Raw genomic sequence first — 20,775 nt, forward strand, 5'->3', positions numbered from 1 at the left:
ACTAGTATGGATGATCATACCATATACACTCTACTACACTTTAACCATCCATATCACCTTGAGCTCCACCTTATTGTGTCTAACTCAGCTGACCATGAGCTTCACCTTCAGCATGCCTAGCTCAGCTTGACCATGAGCTCCACCTTCAGCATTTCTAGCTCAGCTACACCATGAGCTCCACCTCCAACATGCCTAGCTCAGCTCGACCATGAGCTCCACCTTTAGTATGTCTAGCTCAACTCGACCATGAGCTCCACCTGAATCATGCCTAACTTAGCTCGACCATGAGCTCCACATTCAGTTTTCCTAACTCAGCTCGACCATGAGCTTCACCTTCAACATGTCTAGCTCAGCTTGACCATCCATGACATGTTGAGATCAACTTTCATCATGACAAGCTCATGATGGTCATTTGGATCATGTTAAGCTTCACCCTTAGTTCGACTATGCAAGTAATTTAGACCTTGTCTTGGATTGACACACATTCTATACGAACATAGTAACGTGAACTAGTTGTTCTCCATCTCCATCTGATCTACATGGACAAGTGACGTGATCTGTGTGTGTTTCAACTCCACGTGACCTGTACGAACGAGCTGCATATATGAATATTAATGTCATAGCTTATTGGGCTTGGATATCCAAATCTTAGGAAAGACCCATTAGGTCAAGGAATGAATAACTATAAAAGGAGGCACTTAGTAAGGAAAAAGGAGGCATATATATCCATTTTATTGTAAGCAATGTATTAGTGTATTTGAACTGTAGTAGTACTCATGGAATCTCAAGAGCAACCCATCCATTATATTAATCTTGTATTTACATATCTGAACATTATTTCTCTCTCATTTTCTCACTTATCTATATGAAATATGTCTAAAGTTACTAAAATGTAGAGACACAGTTTGAAAATTTAAATTCCTTTAATTCATTGATGGCTTAATTGTATATTTAATCCCTTATGTTTATTTTAGGTTTTAATTTGGTCCATCAAGTTTAAAAAGTTTCAAGTTGGTCCTTTATGTTATTGATATCAACATAAGTTCGTTATTTTTGTTAAAATTTGAGTTAATTTCTTCTAACTTTTCGTTAAATTTTGAGTTAATTTCTTCTAAAACTTTCACATAATATCCTTCTAAGTTGTCCGTGTACGCAAATCTATTAGCCACATAGACGATTTAAACAAAAATTTGACGAAAATGACCAAAATGAAACGTTTTAAACGTAAGGGACCAAATTAAAACCTAAAATAAAGATAAAGACCAAATATGCAATTAAACCTTCATTCGTTGGATAAAGGTAAGGAAAAAGTATAAACTCAAGTTAGTCCTTTAAATTTTAGTAGTAGGAAATTGGCTACCATTTGAATGGTTTATAAATAAATGTAGAGAAATTTGTCCCCATAAACTAAGCTCAATTGATATGAACATCATATTATATATGTAGGAATCACAGTTTCAATCAAACACTTCATTTATTCACCTTGTTAAAGTATAATTCTGACTATCCATCTACCTTTTTTCTTTAAGAGAATTTGACTTCTTTAAAATAACTTTGTTATATATGTTTCCTGTGTATTTGTAATATGCACACTTAATGTAGTAATATGCAACAGTATTTGAAGTCAAGTGCATCCATTTTTTTATGATACATCCACTTATTTATTTTAAAAAGTAAATTTTTATCCATCAAATTACTCGATAAAAAAATATAAAATAAAATAATATGTCTTTCTCAATGGAAAAAGAAAACATGATTGACCGAAAAATTCTTGAATATGAATTTGGAAGATTCATAAATTGATTCTTCAACAACTATGGTGAAGATGAAAATTCAGAACACAAACTCCTAAGCAGAATCACATTCTTTTCTTTCATAAACAAATACGAAGCTCGTGATAACATTGTCATTCTGCCACGTCAATTAATCAAACTATATAAACTCAAAATTCCAAAACAAAATCAATAAAAAAATATAATAATTTCTCACAGTATACCAAAACCATAAGTAACTAGGTCCTAAAATTCAATCACAATTGGTAACAATCATAGCTAATTAATTAAATTGGAATTAATCTCTAAGCTAAACAACACATATCATAATCTTTAATTAAATCTAAAAATAAAATCTGTCTTAAAGAACATTCTTAACGTTCTTCATCATCATGGAAGTTAGAAATCCTTAAGCAACTTACGAACCTGTTCCAACGTAACAAACAGCACAACCGTAAAAGGTCCCTGCCTTGTAATCGTAGGAATAAAGCCCTTATAAAGAGCCATAGGACCCTCAGCACGAATAGTCTTCAAAGCACAATCAATGGCACCGGAGTAAGGTGGCGCCGATCCGGCCTCCACCTTCATATTCATCACTCTTGTCTTAATCACATCCACCGGATTAGATGCAACCGCCGCCACAAAACCTGCCGCAAAACTCGCTGTCACGTGGGTCCCTAGCCCATCCTTCATCCATCCCTTTTCCAATATCATTTCCTTAAATTCATCATATGACGCCAGCTGTGACGCCGTAACTAACATGGCGCGGTTAACCGTGAGAGATGAACCGCGCCATAAACTAGTAACTCCCTCGTCTTTTACCATCCTTGTGATGGCGTCGACAACGGACTTATAGTTTCTTCTCTGGGCTGACGGAAGTCTTCCGTCAGCCTGCATCCTAACCATTGCCACATCAGCTGGATTACCGACCATCGCGCCAATCCCACCGGCAAGCAGCCCCGCCGCAATTTTTCTCGTCAACGGCAAAGTACCGCCGGAATTGGGATCCGACCATTTTTTCTTGAGCATTTCATAGAGTCCCATCCGGGTGGTCGAATAAAGAACCTGGCGGAGGACGGTGGCGGAAACGCCGGAAAAAAGTGCAGTTACACCTTCTTGTTGAACTAATTTAACACCAACCGAAATTGGACCAACACGGGGTATCGCCGTCGCAGCAGATGACTGCGACGGAGGAACATAACCGTGTTGGAAAGCAAGTGCAGGTCGAATATTGGGTATATTGGGCTTTTGAGTATTTTCACCTTGTAATTGCATTCGAACCTTGATGAGATCAAGAGGGTGTGTAGAACACCCTGCAATGACAGAGGCTATGCCTCCTTCGACGAAACCCTTAACACCCATTACAGTTTTTGTGAAAAAGTCAGAAACTTTGAAAAAATCAAAGGAATTAAAGAGATGGGTTGGGTTTGATTTTGTCAAGAGAATTTATCGGGAATATATATTGTGAAAGAGAAATAATAACACACGTTTTGTTTTTTGTTTTAGTGATTTAGGGGAATGTAATGTAACGAAATTATAGGGAATCAAATTATAGGAAGATTGTAAGAGAGGACTAATTGGAATTTAGGTTGGGAATGAAGATCTATGAAACAAGATTTACTAACGTTAGGGGTATATGAGACATGTGACAGAAAGAAGAAACGTTGTTGGGACAAAAACGAGAAACATAAAAAGGTTTGTTTGTGTTGGAGTTACAACATTGGGTAAGGGGTTTTTTATAGCAGGTGTGTTTTAAAGGGAAAAGAATGATTGTGGAAGCTGGCACTGTCACGGTCACAAGCCACACACAAGTACACAACCACAAGGTAACAAAATAGAAATAATAAATTCTTTCAAAAAAAAAAATTAGAAATAATAAAAATATCTTTGTCAAATCTTGCACTAATTTGTTTTAAAAAATCAAATCTTGCACTAATATTTATTAAACGCGTGGTAGGACCTTCCAATTTTATTTTTGGTAATTTTGGATTTTTTTTTGGTTATAATGAAGCCAAAGAGGATCTAACCTAAAATCTCATGCATACCACCAAAATTTCTTACCACTAGCTTAAACATTCTCTTTTTAAAAATAAAGGTCTTACTAACGAGTACTCTTTAAGTATTTTATTTAAAAAAATTATTTATTTAAAAAATATCCAAAATAATTAAGTGTGAGTGAAAGACAAACGGACAATAAGTTGCGCCGCTAATCCTTTTTAAATGGCGATATTGCTATGCATGATCCTTTGAACTATTTTTAAAAGGTCAGCGGCATTTGGTGCTAGGAAGCCAAAAGTATCAAACGCGAATGGTGTATATAAAAACATGTTGATTGTCAGAACACGTTTTCTCATGTTTGGTCAGCGGCATTTAGTGCTAGGAAACTCCAATCAAGTCCACAAACATGTTGACTTCACAAATTTGCATAAAAAAATTCACAAAATACTATTTAAGATACTTAAAAGATTCATTAGCATTTTTTTAAAAATGAAATGGCTTAAACATTCTCCTATATATATATATATCATAAAATAAAATCATGCTATATAGTATTTGGGAGAAAGAAAAAAAACCATGTTATATAAATTTGATGAACTATCATGAATTTTGACTAATATATAATGTACTATTGGAATGTGTGTAGATTGTGTTGCTTGCATTATTTTAACTCCTATGGTGCATAATGAATTTCATTTTCTGAATTGGATATTATTCTAAAGTTCTTTAAAAAATGGAAAATCCCTGACACCAAATTCGTCTACCTGATAATAGGTTTAAGATGTGTAAACAAATAGTCAGATACTCAGGTTTGATTTGTTTGATTTTGTGTATTTCAAGCAAATTTGTGGCAGAAAAATCATACAAAACATATGTCTCAACTTTTTTTTTTCAAAAAAAATCGAACCTAAGACCTATAGCATACTACCCAAATCACTCACCACTGGACCGTCTAGTGACTTTAACATATGTCTCAACTTTGTCTCAAATTATTCCATCGATTTGTATGAAAAATATTCCACACAAAGTTCAAATGAGTTAGAGATCAACGCTACATAAAAATATTATTATAACCGTTTAAAAATCGTCAACTTCAAAGGTATTTTATCTATGTATTTTATTCATAAAAATTAAGCGACTACTTTTTTATCAAAAACTTCTTGAAAATCTGTTTGGTGTAGCTTCTCCTTTTATCGAATAAAAAGTTTGAAATAAGTTAGGTTAAACGTTACCTTATATTTGATGGAGTAATTTAGATTTGATGGAGTAATTTAGAGTAAGTTTTATCTAAAAAAAATTTGACAAAAGTTTTTTTTTTTTTGTCAAGTAGCCTAATGGCTAGAAATTCCACCCTTAAAGTGGGTCCAACCAATTGAGCCAAACTCATGCGACTTGACAAAAGTTTTATCTCAAATTTAAAAATCGAAATGGATTTAATATTTTTTTTTTTTGGTGTTTTTACAAGTGACGCAACACTTTTTTGTCAGGTGATTTTAAATCTGACAACATGTTGCAAATGTGCACATTAAAAATTAAAAATGACACCTAGCTGGATTTCACAATTTTTTATTAATTGGATGCATTTGACTTGATGAAAAGTCAATAGCGGTAGAGCCGTAAAAAAAGCCCCATATGAAAAGGTCCTTTTCTTTTCCAGCCCCAAAATATTAGGCCCCCATTAGTAAATTTGATTCTATTTCATATTAGGCCTCTTTAGTTTGACTCTGGTCCCTAGATCATCTTCAATTGTATAGTATCTATTAGGTACTTATGGTACTTATTAGGTACTATCATTAGAGTACCACCAATTTGAGTATATATTAGGTATCACTTCTAAAATAAGAACTCTCTCCTATTGGACCCATCTTATTTTTCATTAAAATATTCTTTTCATTGATCTACTTTATTTTATATATTCAATTTTAATTAATGAATATTTATAAAAAAAAAAACAATTTTTTTGGTACATCACAAAAACACAATATTTGAAATTATGTAATGTTATTTTAAATTATTTTTTAATTGTGTAATTCTTAAAATTATGTAATGTTATTTTAAATTATTTTTTAATTGTGTAATTCTTAAAATTTGGCAATATTATTTTAAATTAAATTTTGAATTTTAATTATTTTTTCGAATTATAAAAAAAATAGTACATATTAATTTTGTAATTTTATCATTCAATCAATTTATATTATAAAATAGATAATTAAATAATAAGTTATTGTAATGATGTGAGGTTATTGATGAGACCAATTTTAGAATTTTTTTTAAGAAGTGCCTCATTGGAGGGGTTGAGTACCTATTAGGTACTATTATTAAAAAATAATTAATTAGTGATGTGTCCATGTGAGACCCATTTAAATACTCAAAGTTGAAGTGCTCCATTGTGGATGATCTTATGAGGTTTATTATCGGCTCACAAAAATATAAAAACAAAGCAAAAATATAATATTAATTTTTTGAAATAAATTTTGAGAAAAACTTCTAAACTTTTTTTTAATAAAAAAATTCCGCAACTTTTTTTCTCGAGAAAAATGCCATAAATTTTTTCCCGGAAATTTTCCGAAACAAATTTTGAAATAAATTTCGAGAAAAACTTCGGTACTTTTTTGACAAAAAATTTCGGAACATTTTTTTTTTCAAGATAACTACAGAACCTTTTTCTCAAAAAAAATTCGAGGATTTTTTCCCGAAAACTTTCGGAAACTCTTTTCTCAAAAAAAAATTCGATGATTTTTCTCGAAAACTTTCCGAAACAGTTTTTTCTCGGGATAACTCAAAAAAAAATTCTCGAAAAAAGTTTGAGGATTTTTTTCTGAAAACATTCCGAAATTTCTCGAGATAACTCTAGAACTTTATTCTCGACAAAAAATCGAGAATTTTTTCCCAGAAACTTTCCGAAACTTTTTTTCCCGAAAAATTTCGATGATTGTTTTCAAAAACTTTTTTCTCGAAAAAATTTCAAAATTCGAGAATTTTTTCCCAGAAACTTTTTTTCTCGAAAAATTTCGATGATTTTTTTAAAAAAAAATTTTCTCATAAAAATTCAAAATTCGAACTGGCCGTATAATATGGGAGTTGGATTAAACGCAATAACCACTTGCGTGGGCAATTATTCACCGTAGCCGTTTGATATAAAATTAGTGACTAAAATTATTTATAGTTATTTTTTATTAATATGTAGTATAAACTTTCTGATTAAAGATTAATGGATGTATGTGTGAAACTGCATGTTGTTTTAATAGGAGTAAATTATATTCATGTGATATGTGTGTATATGATTAATTTATGCATGAGTATTAATTGAGAGTATTTACTTACTTATAAGAGGGAGGGGTCTTTAAATCCGTCCCTGTGTAGTCTACCAAATATTTTCATGTTAATTAATTATTACATATATATGGGTTGGGCATGAATACTTAAGAGAGGCTTATAGAATTATATCTGTTCAATATAAATGTCCTTTAAAATTGAATATTATTGGCATTTGGAATTGGAGGAAGAGATCATGGTCAAAATGAATAGAAAAATTGTGGTTGACACAACACAATAATACTAGCAATTTTTGAGAGAAGGAACTAGTAAACGTCCATTTGAGGGGATGAAATGCTATTCCTTGACTTTACTTTGCCACTAGAAATACGAAGAAAAGAAAAAGAAAAAAAAGAAGGACATCAACTTCACTACATCCAGAAAATAGACACATGCTTTGGTCAGAGCTGCAACTAGATGAATAGCTGGATAAAATATAAAGTGTTGATTGCAACTCTTCAATTGCCTCCGTAATTAACATAAAGTAAACCATGAATCCGTGGATAAGATAATACGATTCTTTTAGTTTAACTAATATTCTAGGTTTAATTCATCACTTACGGCGTTAAATATCTTAGAAATAATAAATTATCCAAATATATAGCTCCGTTGGTGAGTTGATTTATATTGGTAGGACTGATTCAAAAGAAAAAGTAGACGATAGAGAATTTGCAATTTTGAATTTTGTGGACAACACTTTGCAGCTTGTGGAAAAATCATGATGAAAAACAAGATAAACACGCGTATTTGTGGCGCGCGGAAACACCAAACCAAAAGATGTTTGATTTGTAAAATGTAATTACCGAACATAACAGTACATAATATTAATGTATTGAATAAATTTTATACTTTTTTTTTGTGCAAAAAAGTGCAGAAAGGAGCACCTTTAAAGCAGATTAACTAAAAAAATATAGAACAAAAAGAGAGATGGGAGACATAGTTTATCATATCTAATCCCTTATTTTTTAATAGATCAACCGCACCATTAGAAAATTTGCCTAATTTTTTCCTCAAATTTTACTCATACCCTCACTTATTCGAGGGGATTAAGTAAGATTTTCCTATAATTATTTAGAGATGATTTTTATGTCAACGTGATCTCACATCGAAGTGAAAAAGTTCTCTATTATTTTAGAAACGTTAAAGATACTTGCCACTCCAATTGGTTGATTGAAATTGCAATGAAAGGACGACAATCTTTGTAGAGACATGCAATGGATATTGTGTTGTCGCCCTACATACATTTGATGTTATTTGGTTGGAGAAATTTAGTCATATATGATATGATACTCCCTTGACATTATTAATGAAAGGATGACTTTGATTCATTATGCATGAGTCTTTATAAAAAAAATTAGCTTCAAGAGCTTTGATAAGCATGCCTTAATTTCTACCATTTTCATAATTTGTTCCCTTGAACAAGAGAGTTACACAAGTACAGTGTCACTCACTCCAATATAATCAATCATTATAGCCAAAGTGCTTACAATACAATGTGTTTGTTAACCGTAGAATCGCCTAAAGAGCACTCAAAGTATTGATAAGGCTTAATTAGTCAAAAGAGTCCTAGTCTTTAGCATTGTTTGTTAGCTGATTTTACTCAGGTTTGTTAGTCAAGTTTAGTCAAGCATTGTTTGTTAGCTGATTCTAGTCAGAGCAGTGACCTGAGAGATGGGTTCATAAGCAAATTTTGCCGCAACCTCCATACCAAAGTTCGACGGCGACTACGATCATCGGAGCAAGTAGAGATGGGATGACCGCAGTGCAAATAAAGAATCTGGATGAGATGAAGCTAAAGGATTTGAAGGCTAAGAATTACTTGTTTCAGTCAATTGACAAGTCAATTCTGAAGACGATCACGCAGAAGGAGACATCTAAACAGCTATGGGATTCCATGAAGTTGAAGTGTCGCAGAAATGCTCGAGTGAAGAGAGCACATCTCAATCGTCTACGCCGAGACTTTGAGGTCTTAGCAATGAAGCAGGGTGAATCGATCACTGATTATTTTGGTCGAGTAATGACGGTTGCAAATGACATGAGGAATTATGGGGAAGATGTGGATGATGTCAAGATCGTTGAGAAGATTTTGAGAACCCTCACTGATAAGTGGAACTACATTGTTTGTTCCATTGAGGAATCCAAGGATATAGATCAGCTATCAGTGGATGCCTTGCAAAGTTCTCTGCTCGTTCATGAGCAAAAGTTCAAAGTAAGTGGAGAAGATGAACATGCTTTGAAGGTAACTCATGAACAAAGCTATGGTGGAAGAGGACGAGGAAGAACTGCTTTCCGAGGAGGCCGGGGACAAGGCAGAGGCAGGAGTAGCCAACCAAGGAGTAAGGAAACGGTTGAATGTTAAAAGTGTCATAAGCTTGGACACTACCAGTATGAGTGCCAAGCAAATTATGCTGATTTGGAGGAATATGAAGAGATGGTGCTAATGGCGTATGTAGACACGTTTGGAGGGGATCGAGATGTTGTGTGGTATATTGACTCTGGGTGCAGCAATCGCATGTGTGGTGATTCATCACTCTTTTGTGAGTTAGAAGAAGGGTTCAACAAGGTCGTTAGATTGGGGAATTATGCAAGCATAAACGTTGTTGGAAAAGGAAGTGTTCGATTGGGGAATTATGCAAGCATGAACGTCGTACGAGATGTATATTATGTGCCTGGTTTGAAGAATAATCTTCTCAGTGTTGGGCAGCTGCAAGAAAGGGGTTTGGCTGTACTAATGCAGTCAAATGAATGTCGGATTTATCACCACACAAAAGGTTTGGTATTCCAAACCAACATGACAGCAAATCGAATGTTTGTGTTGTTATCAAGCACTCAATCAATCAAAAAAGAAAACAAGGAAGAGTGCTTCCAAGTAACCACTGAATACGTGACTCACCTTTGGTACCGAAGATTCGGTCATCTCAGCTACAAAGGGTTGAAGACTTTGCAAACAAAAGGCATGGGAGAGGCTTGCCAAGTTTCTCTGAGGGTGAAATTGTGTGCACAAATTGCTTGAAAGGGAAGCAACATCGTGATGTAATCTCAAGGAGGAGCACATGGAGAGCATCAGAAAATTTGGAACTTGTTCATGCTGATATTTGCGGTCCGATTTCTTCGTTTTCGGAGGGTAACAAAAGGTACTTCATTTGCTTTATTGATGACTATAGTAGGAAGGCATGGGTGTATTTTCTTGCTTATAAGTCAGATGCATTCACTACCTTTAAGCTATTTAAAGCTCTTGTTGAAAAAGAAATTGACTTGTCCATTAAATGTCTAAGAACTGATCGTGGAGGTGAATTCACATCAATTGAATTCAAGGAATATTGTAAAATGAATGGAATCAAGAGGCAATTAACTGCTGCATATACACTGCAGCAAAACGGAGTCGCCGAGCGGAAGAATAGAACCGTGATGAATATGGTGAGGAGCTTATTGGTTGAGAAAAATGCTGCAAGAAAATTCTGGGCAGAAGCGGTAAACTGGGCATTCTATGTTCTTAATAGATGTTCAATATCATCAGTGAAGGAAATGACACCAGTGGAAGCTTGTTGTGGGGTGAAGCCTTCAGTGTAACAGCCCGGGCCCCTTTTCTACGTATTTAGTAGGCAATCCCGGCTGTCACCTCACGATCTTCTCCACCCCCCTCTCTAGTGGAGTTTTTGCCTTTCGTGGGAATCGAACCATGTACCCTGGGGTTCAAGTACATGTTCAATCCATTCCCACTACCAATTGAGCTACTATCACAATTGGTAGTGGGAATGAATTGAACATGTACTTGAACCCCAGAGTACATGGTTCGATTCCCACGGAAGGCAAAAACTCCACTAGAGAGGGGGGTGGAGAAGGTCGTGAGGTAAAGCACCGGGATTGCCATGATGGGGCCCGGGGGCTGTTACAAAAAATGCGCCTTTTTTGTAGCAGCCCGGGCCCCTTTTCTACGTATTTAGTAGGCAATCCCGGTTGTCACCTCACGATCTTCTCCACCCCCCTCTCTAGTGGAGTTTTTGCCTTCCGTGGGAATCGACCCACGTACCCTGGGGTTCAAATACGTGTTCAATCCATTCCCACTACCAATTATTGGTAGTGGGAATGGATTGAACACGTATTTGAACCCCAGGGTACGTGGTTCGATTCCCACGGAAGGCAAAAACTCCACTAGAGAGGGGGGTGGAGAAGGTCGTGAGGTAAAGCACCGGGATTGCCATGATGGGGCCCGGGGGCTGTTACAAAAAAGGCGCCTTTTTTGTAACAGCCCGGGCCCCTTTTCTACGTATTTAGTAGGCAATCCCGGCTGTCACCTCACGATCTTCTCCACCCCCCTCTCTAGTGGAGTTTTTGCCTTTCATGGGAATCGAACCATGTACCCTGGGGTTCAAGTACATGTTCAATCCATTCCCACTACCAATTGAGCTACGTAGCCCAATTGGTAGTGGGAATGGATTGAACATGTACTTGAACCCCAGGGTACATGGTTCGATTCCCACGAAAGGCAAAAACTCCACTAGAGAGGGGGGTGGAGAAGATCGTGAGGTAAAGCACCGGGATTGCCATGATGGGGCCCGGGGGCTGTTACATTCAGTCGAGCACTTGAGAGTCTTTGGTTGTATAGCATACGCACATGTACCAGATGCTCGATGTAACACCCAAACCCGTTATTTAATTAACTCTGCCTTTATAAAATCTTTTTCGAAAATACGCAGCGGAAAAATTGAAAATCTGATTTATAAAGCGCTGGTTTGAATATCACAAACTTCATTCAAAGATAATACTAATACATTTGTCTAGTAAAATATTCGAATGAACTAAAAACAAAACCTCGCATCAAACGATGCGTTATTAGTTATACAAAACGGATACTTTTCAAATGAAAGCTTAAGACCAACAGAGTATACTAAGAGGACTACATGCATATACATATAAAAACCCCTTTTTCCCGTGTCTCAATCAGAGCAGAGCTTCACCATTGCACTCGGACGAGGCTAACACATAACCTGTCAACCTGGACCCCCAAAGGTCCAGCAATTAACACAAAGCAGAGAGTTAGAAAACATAAACATAAATATAAGTGTGAGTAGTATACTACACACTTCACACGCTATCATACATTTCTAACTCACGCACATACATCGTCAAATACGACTACCAATCAATCATTCATTTACAAACACACCAATCATATAGTTTCACGTCTTCTCGGACACTACCAAAGTGTTCATTTTATAGTCATGACGGACTCTACACTTGTTCATTTTATAGTCATGACGGACTCTACACTTGTTCATTTTATAGTCATGACGGACTCTACTCACATACCAAGTCATGGCAACAATCACAGTATTAAACAATTAGTAAATACCAAAGCTTAACACATACGGAAAACACATTACAATCCAATCAGATATTGTCACATAACAATTATCAAATACATGTGCATTTACCCTAATGCATCTAATGCCAATTATCCAATGTCATGTCATCCCTAGACACGACTAATGCATGTGGTACCAATTTACATTGTTCAGATTTCAGTCATGACGGACTGTTCAGATTATAGTCATGTACGGACTGTTCAGATTATAGTCATGCACGGACTGTTCAGATTATAGTCATGCACGGACTCTACCTCAGTTTTACATCATGCAGGATAAGCGTCTCACCAATGGTGGACCAAACCAGTTTTACATCATGTTGGATGCTGCTATTCACCCCATTTAAGATGAACCCAGTTTTACATCTTGTTGGATGCGTCGGAACTTACCGAACCACCTTATCTCCCTTGGATAAGCTCAATAACAGTTTTATATCATGTAGGATATGGTTATCATCAACCATCTCTCCCATAAAGAGGAGTCACACAGTTTTATATCATGTTTGGATATGGGCTCCAGATCTCGGATAACATAATCCCATCTTCGGCCACTTTTCATAAACATAAACCATTTTCATCAATTATTGGAATTCACATGATTCCCATAACACAATTATTCATGAATGCATGATTACTTTTAAACACATCAAATACATGACGCTATCTAGCTCGAAGCTATTCATTCACTGATGCGGAAACACAATTCCAACATCTAACACATTAGGATAACACAATATCCTATCACTCAAATCATAATTATTCACATGATAATTATCTGCATAACCATTTTTATACACATAAAGTTTCATTTACACTTATGTCATAAAACACACATCATTTCCTTAACATTGCAAATTAATGTTAAAACATAAACATAGTCACTTGAACTACAAGTCATTGCATACGCGTGCGAATCATATAACGATTAACAATAAGCATTAACAACATCAACATGTATCAACAAACATGTAAGGATACCCTTAAACCATGTTACAAGTGCCTAATTGCACTTAAAACAATTATCAAAACGTTGCTGTCACAGTGCTGTTCGCTAAGCGAATCCGTAGCGAACACGTAGCGAACCCGTAGCGAACACGTAGCGAACAGGTAGCGAACTACATCAGAGGGTTACAGGTACATGGCGAACAGGTAGCGAACCCGTAGCGAACACGTTCGCTGTAGCGAACAGGTAGCGAACCACACCAGAAAATATCTGTTCTTGAGTTTCTAAGGCGGTTTAACATGAAATCCACTCAAAAATTCATCCAAACATGTTATAAATTCGTATAAACAGCCATTCCAAACATATATGGTATCAAGGAACATTAATCATCTCTTCCAAACATCCAAATACCTCAAATAATCAAAATCATGCCAATTTCTTGGGTTTTAAGCAAGTTTAACAAAACATGCAAATCATTGATCAAACATCTACATATACCCACTTTCAACTCCCCAAAGTTGTTTACCTCATCTACCATGAGTTCACTACACATGTTAGGATCAAAAGAATCCAATTCCCATTAAGAAAATCACCCACAAAACCCACAAGAAAATAGAGTGGAAAGAGTTTGGGAATGGAGGAATCGACATCCTCCCCTCTTTCGAATCACTCACGAATATGTAATCTAACTCTCGTACCTTAGCTCGACGAATTCACAAGCTTGCTCTTCTCTTTCTCTCCCACGAGCTCCTCTCTTCCTCATGAGCTCCTTGCCCTAGCTAAGCTCTTGAACTTCTCATGGATTTGTAACTTATGAGACTATTCACCCAAACTTATGCTACTTATAGAGCTCCCATTGTTCTCATGGATCAAAGCCCACTTGGCTTAGGCCCAATGCCTATTCCACGCCCAAAGGCCCAAACAACATAACTTCTCGCTCATTAACTTACGTTCTCGCTAAATGATTATTCGCCGCTTAATAATTTAATTATAAATCACGCCCTCGCGTAATAAAATAATTAAATAACGAATACTAAATTTTGGGTCGTTACAACTCTACCCCCCTTAAAAGATTTTCGCCCTCGAAAATTACCCGACCAAAACACAACTCCGGATAAACTCCCTCATCCGACTTTCTAATTCCAACTTGCATTCTAACCAACGGGTTTTCCTTAGTCATAACACCTTAACCGATACGGTCTCTTACACAAACCCCGATTCAAAATCACACTTCTTCCGAATTCATACCAACAACACATACAAACTCCAAATCATACCAAGTTTGACAAAATCAGTCAATCCCAATCGACACAATCTCGTCTACTCATCAACAATAGATCAAGGACAGCTAATCCCTTGATTTGTCGATAGATAGTCAACAATCGTGATGATGGCATAAACCATTCTCATCAAACTACTTAAAACTTTCTCTTAACATCTTACGGTACTCGCAGCACCACTCCAAAACAAAACCACTTAACCCAAAATACTCCGAAAGACCCTTCCGTTGCATACTTCACAACTTTTCAAACTCCATAAGTTCTTGACTGCGTCGAATCTCACTCCAACCATTCATTCGGTAGCACAACTTCTACACTCATTTGTTGTCCAACTTCTCAAAGTTCTTAACACATTCCAAAAATATATTATCTCCAATCGTCAAATTCTTTTCCTTCGAAATTCCCAAATCGTTTCGTCGAACCCCATCATAACTGTTTTATTTTCCAAATAATCTCTTATCCAATTTCTGACTTCATTAACATGACCTTCCCGATATCATTTCCCGTCGAAATATTCTTATCCAAAATATTACCTTAAGTCACTCGTCGACTAACTATCATTTCATCGTCCATGATGAAGATATCCAAAATATTTTATTTCCTTACCACATAGTATTACTATACTACTCCAACATATACGATGTTCCCAACATCACTTAGTCTCCACCGACTTTTTCCATTCCATAAATAATTTTCCAATTGCTACAAAACATCTCTGATACTTACTTCAAGCATCACTTCCAAATTCTCAACACACATTTTCCAAACACAACAATCACTTATGTGTGAGATAGTCCTTTCCGCAAATTCTTACTTGACATAAGTCACTTTCTTACGTCTCTCTAATACTCGTGCTCGACACGTTTCCAAAGGCTAACCTTCTTATCCCTAAACATCCAAAGGTAACACTTCGCACTTAGTTTCTCAAATCCTTCCAAGAAATGACTACTCGGTTCAAACATACTCAACCTTTATAAATCCTTCCTAGGCTCTTCTTGATCACCTAGTAATTCTGTATTTAAATCTCAGCTACTAACAAAAGTTGATTTCCAAACAACCATGATCTCCGTCTTGTTGATTCCAACACAACTCTCATCAGATTCCTCTGAAAACTTTTCATCAACAAAGCTTCCATCTTTATCACTCTTCCTCCTCTTTGAGGATGAACCATCAAGTGAAAGACAACCAAACAATGGAACATTCTTGCTACGAGTTTCGCTAGAAACACCACCAGTCCCACTTATTGTAATCGGGTTTTCGGTTCCCTAACCACACCTTCCATCCTTGACATCAATCTCCCATTTAACTTAACCCTCAAGGTATCCACCATTCGCATACTCGTCGTATGATCACCACTTGGTTTTCTTACCCTTGACGCACACGTCTTCTCCGTTTCCCAGCAACGGTGTTCACTTAACATTCAATCTGCTCCATCGTTCCCCAATGGCCACATTCTCCCTACGGCTAAACAACTTCATTCCGACTCACTCCGAAATGATCATCTGATACTTCCTCCAAAGTATTCTCCAAATAAGAACTCCACTTCGAACAATGCTACTCAATCTTAAACAATCCACTTCAAGAACATCTCTATTCGTCCTTACTTCTCGCGTTCGAAACATCTTGGAGAGACAAAATCTTCTCCCCCACTTATCTCAAACCCACCTTTATACTTCCACTAGAACATCCGGTGCTCACACCTAACGGTTCTATCGTCTCTAAACATACTCTTCCTAAGAAGAAACTAGTATCGACATCGTTTACACGCATGTCGCATACAAGGGACAAAACCTAACCCACGATACCTAAACACTAACACAAATTCATGCAAGCATTCAAGTAACCTATACTTCTCAAAGTTAGGAAATCAAAACAACACAAGAAAAATGAACATTGCATAGCAATAATTCATATTCACATTCATTCTAGTCCTAGCAAACACAAGAAGACAAGAATTTCACATCTAATCAACTTAGGACAAGACATCAACAAAATAAAATTCTTGTCTAGCTCCCTCGCTTAGCAAACGCTAGCGAGCTCCCGGCGAGACAAGTCAAAACATTCACAGGACTTAGCAAGACTTAGCGAGACTCAGCGAGGTTCATTCTTCGCCTAGCGAGCACATCCAAAAATCTGGGTGCTCTGCTACGGTTTTGAACTTACGCTCACTAAACTCTCGTTTTCTCGACTCACTAATCCACAAAATCCAAAACTTCAAGCATATAACATCATTATAAACTTGAAAGCACAATTAGAATCATGCATCAACAATCACGACATAGAATTATGAGATCTTCATGTTTTTACTCATAAAACACATAGCAATTCAAATGCCTAGTAATCATCTAGCACATGTTATAAACAAACATATAACAACACATATTAGGATCTACTTACATCCTACTCCTTTCTCACTCTAGTGAAAAATTCATTTTCACTTACTCAAAAGGAATTAATCTTATGTTTTCAACAAAATCTTCATCACATGCAGTTTTACATCATGCTGGATCATCAACTATTAGCAATAAGCATCTACAAACCAAAAGTTCAAACCACACAAATTTTTTTTTTTAAAACTTTAAGCATAAAAATACTCAACCACTACTTGACTTGATAACTTATAACAATGATAAGTATCAATCGCATCAAGTACACACAACAAGAAAAGACAGACACAACTGGCACACACGCTTACTCGATCTGACTGCACAGACCGGCTCTGATTGACACATAACCTCACAGTCCGAAGACAACTGCTCTGATACCACTTTGTAACACCCAAACCCGTTATTTAATTAACTCTGCCTTTATAAAATCTTTTTCGAAAATACGCAGCGGAAAAATTGAAAATCTGATTTATAAAGCGCTGGTTTGAATATCACAAACTTCATTCAAAGATAATACTAATACATTTGTCTAGTAAAATATTCGAATGAACTAAAAACAAAACCTCGCATCAAACGATGCGTTATTAGTTATACAAAACGGATACTTTTCAAATGAAAGCTTAAGACCAACAGAGTATACTAAGAGGACTACATGCATATACATATAAAAACCCCTTTTTCCCGTGTCTCAATCAGAGCAGAGCTTCACCATTGCACTCGGACGAGGCTAACACATAACCTGTCAACCTGGACCCCCAAAGGTCCAGCAATTAACACAAAGCAGAGAGTTAGAAAACATAAACATAAATATAAGTGTGAGTAGTATACTACACACTTCACACGCTATCATACATTTCTAACTCACGCACATACATCGTCAAATACGACTACCAATCAATCATTCATTTACAAACACACCAATCATATAGTTTCACGTCTTCTCGGACACTACCAAAGTGTTCATTTTATAGTCATGACGGACTCTACACTTGTTCATTTTATAGTCATGACGGACTCTACACTTGTTCATTTTATAGTCATGACGGACTCTACTCACATACCAAGTCATGGCAACAATCACAGTATTAAACAATTAGTAAATACCAAAGCTTAACACATACGGAAAACACATTACAATCCAATCAGATATTGTCACATAACAATTATCAAATACATGTGCATTTACCCTAATGCATCTAATGCCAATTATCCAATGTCATGTCATCCCTAGACACGACTAATGCATGTGGTACCAATTTACATTGTTCAGATTTCAGTCATGACGGACTGTTCAGATTATAGTCATGTACGGACTGTTCAGATTATAGTCATGCACGGACTGTTCAGATTATAGTCATGCACGGACTCTACCTCAGTTTTACATCATGCAGGATAAGCGTCTCACCAATGGTGGACCAAACCAGTTTTACATCATGTTGGATGCTGCTATTCACCCCATTTAAGATGAACCCAGTTTTACATCTTGTTGGATGCGTCGGAACTTACCGAACCACCTTATCTCCCTTGGATAAGCTCAATAACAGTTTTATATCATGTAGGATATGGTTATCATCAACCATCTCTCCCATAAAGAGGAGTCACACAGTTTTATATCATGTTTGGATATGGGCTCCAGATCTCGGATAACATAATCCCATCTTCGGCCACTTTTCATAAACATAAACCATTTTCATCAATTATTGGAATTCACATGATTCCCATAACACAATTATTCATGAATGCATGATTACTTTTAAACACATCAAATACATGACGCTATCTAGCTCGAAGCTATTCATTCACTGATGCGGAAACACAATTCCAACATCTAACACATTAGGATAACACAATATCCTATCACTCAAATCATAATTATTCACATGATAATTATCTGCATAACCATTTTTATACACATAAAGTTTCATTTACACTTATGTCATAAAACACACATCATTTCCTTAACATTGCAAATTAATGTTAAAACATAAACATAGTCACTTGAACTACAAGTCATTGCATACGCGTGCGAATCATATAACGATTAACAATAAGCATTAACAACATCAACATGTATCAACAAACATGTAAGGATACCCTTAAACCATGTTACAAGTGCCTAATTGCACTTAAAACAATTATCAAAACGTTGCTGTCACAGTGCTGTTCGCTAAGCGAATCCGTAGCGAACACGTAGCGAACCCGTAGCGAACACGTAGCGAACAGGTAGCGAACTACATCAGAGGGTTACAGGTACATGGCGAACAGGTAGCGAACCCGTAGCGAACACGTTCGCTGTAGCGAACAGGTAGCGAACCACACCAGAAAATATCTGTTCTTGAGTTTCTAAGGCGGTTTAACATGAAATCCACTCAAAAATTCATCCAAACATGTTATAAATTCGTATAAACAGCCATTCCAAACATATATGGTATCAAGGAACATTAATCATCTCTTCCAAACATCCAAATACCTCAAATAATCAAAATCATGCCAATTTCTTGGGTTTTAAGCAAGTTTAACAAAACATGCAAATCATTGATCAAACATCTACATATACCCACTTTCAACTCCCCAAAGTTGTTTACCTCATCTACCATGAGTTCACTACACATGTTAGGATCAAAAGAATCCAATTCCCATTAAGAAAATCACCCACAAAACCCACAAGAAAATAGAGTGGAAAGAGTTTGGGAATGGAGGAATCGACATCCTCCCCTCTTTCGAATCACTCACGAATATGTAATCTAACTCTCGTACCTTAGCTCGACGAATTCACAAGCTTGCTCTTCTCTTTCTCTCCCACGAGCTCCTCTCTTCCTCATGAGCTCCTTGCCCTAGCTAAGCTCTTGAACTTCTCATGGATTTGTAACTTATGAGACTATTCACCCAAACTTATGCTACTTATAGAGCTCCCATTGTTCTCATGGATCAAAGCCCACTTGGCTTAGGCCCAATGCCTATTCCACGCCCAAAGGCCCAAACAACATAACTTCTCGCTCATTAACTTACGTTCTCGCTAAATGATTATTCGCCGCTTAATAATTTAATTATAAATCACGCCCTCGCGTAATAAAATAATTAAATAACGAATACTAAATTTTGGGTCGTTACACTCGACGAACAAAGCTTGAAGATAAAAGTCGTTGTTGTGTTATTTTTTGTGTAAGTGAAGAATCAAAGGCATACCGACTTTATGATCCTACCTCCAAGAGGATTATTATCAGCCGGGATGTCGTCTTTGAAGAAGACGGGCAATGGAATTGGGAGAAGAGATCTGAAGAAGATAACATGTTTGATACGGAATGGGAAGATGAGAAAAGTGAAGAAAGAGAGGAATCGAGTGATGTTAATGAAGAAGAAAATGCGGCTGATGTTAATGAAGAAGAAAATGCAGCTAATGGTAATGAAGAAGAAAATGCAGCTGAAGGTAATGAAGAGCACCAGGGTGGATGAATGATTATGTCTCTGGTGAAGGTCTTTCCGATGAAGAGGTATAAACTCAGTTAGTCTTGTTTGCTCATGTCGTTCATTCTGATCCTACTTCATTTGACGAAGCAGTAAAGGAAGTGAAATGGAGGGCAGCGATGGATGCAGAAATGAAATCAATTGAGAAGAATGGAACATGGGATCTCACGGAGCTGCCGAAAGAAGCGAGAAAAATAAGAGTCGAATGGGTGTATAAATCAAAGTTAAATGAGCTAGGAGAAGTAGAAAA

At 36.3% G+C, this 20,775-nt stretch overlaps 2 protein-coding genes across 2 annotated transcripts; one reads left to right on the plus strand and one right to left on the minus strand.

Moving 5' to 3' along the window:
- Positions 1–1,765: 1,765 nt before the first annotated feature.
- LOC123924494 (mitochondrial uncoupling protein 5-like) lies at positions 1,766–3,575 on the minus strand. The gene has a single exon (XM_045977400.1). The coding sequence runs from the start codon at positions 3,132–3,134 to the stop codon at positions 2,172–2,174; it is 963 nt and encodes a 320-aa protein (XP_045833356.1). The 5' UTR covers positions 3,135–3,575; the 3' UTR covers positions 1,766–2,171.
- A 5,263-nt stretch (positions 3,576–8,838) lies between these two features.
- Positions 8,839–9,444, plus strand: LOC123922922. Its single transcript, XM_045975578.1, has one exon. It carries the CDS (start codon positions 8,839–8,841, stop codon positions 9,442–9,444), a length of 606 nt encoding a protein of 201 aa, XP_045831534.1.
- The last annotated feature ends 11,331 nt before the right edge of the window (positions 9,445–20,775 follow it).

This window comes from Trifolium pratense, linkage group LG4 (genome assembly GCF_020283565.1).
Source record: "Trifolium pratense cultivar HEN17-A07 linkage group LG4, ARS_RC_1.1, whole genome shotgun sequence".
In the NCBI taxonomy this organism is placed as follows: domain Eukaryota; kingdom Viridiplantae; phylum Streptophyta; class Magnoliopsida; order Fabales; family Fabaceae; genus Trifolium; species Trifolium pratense.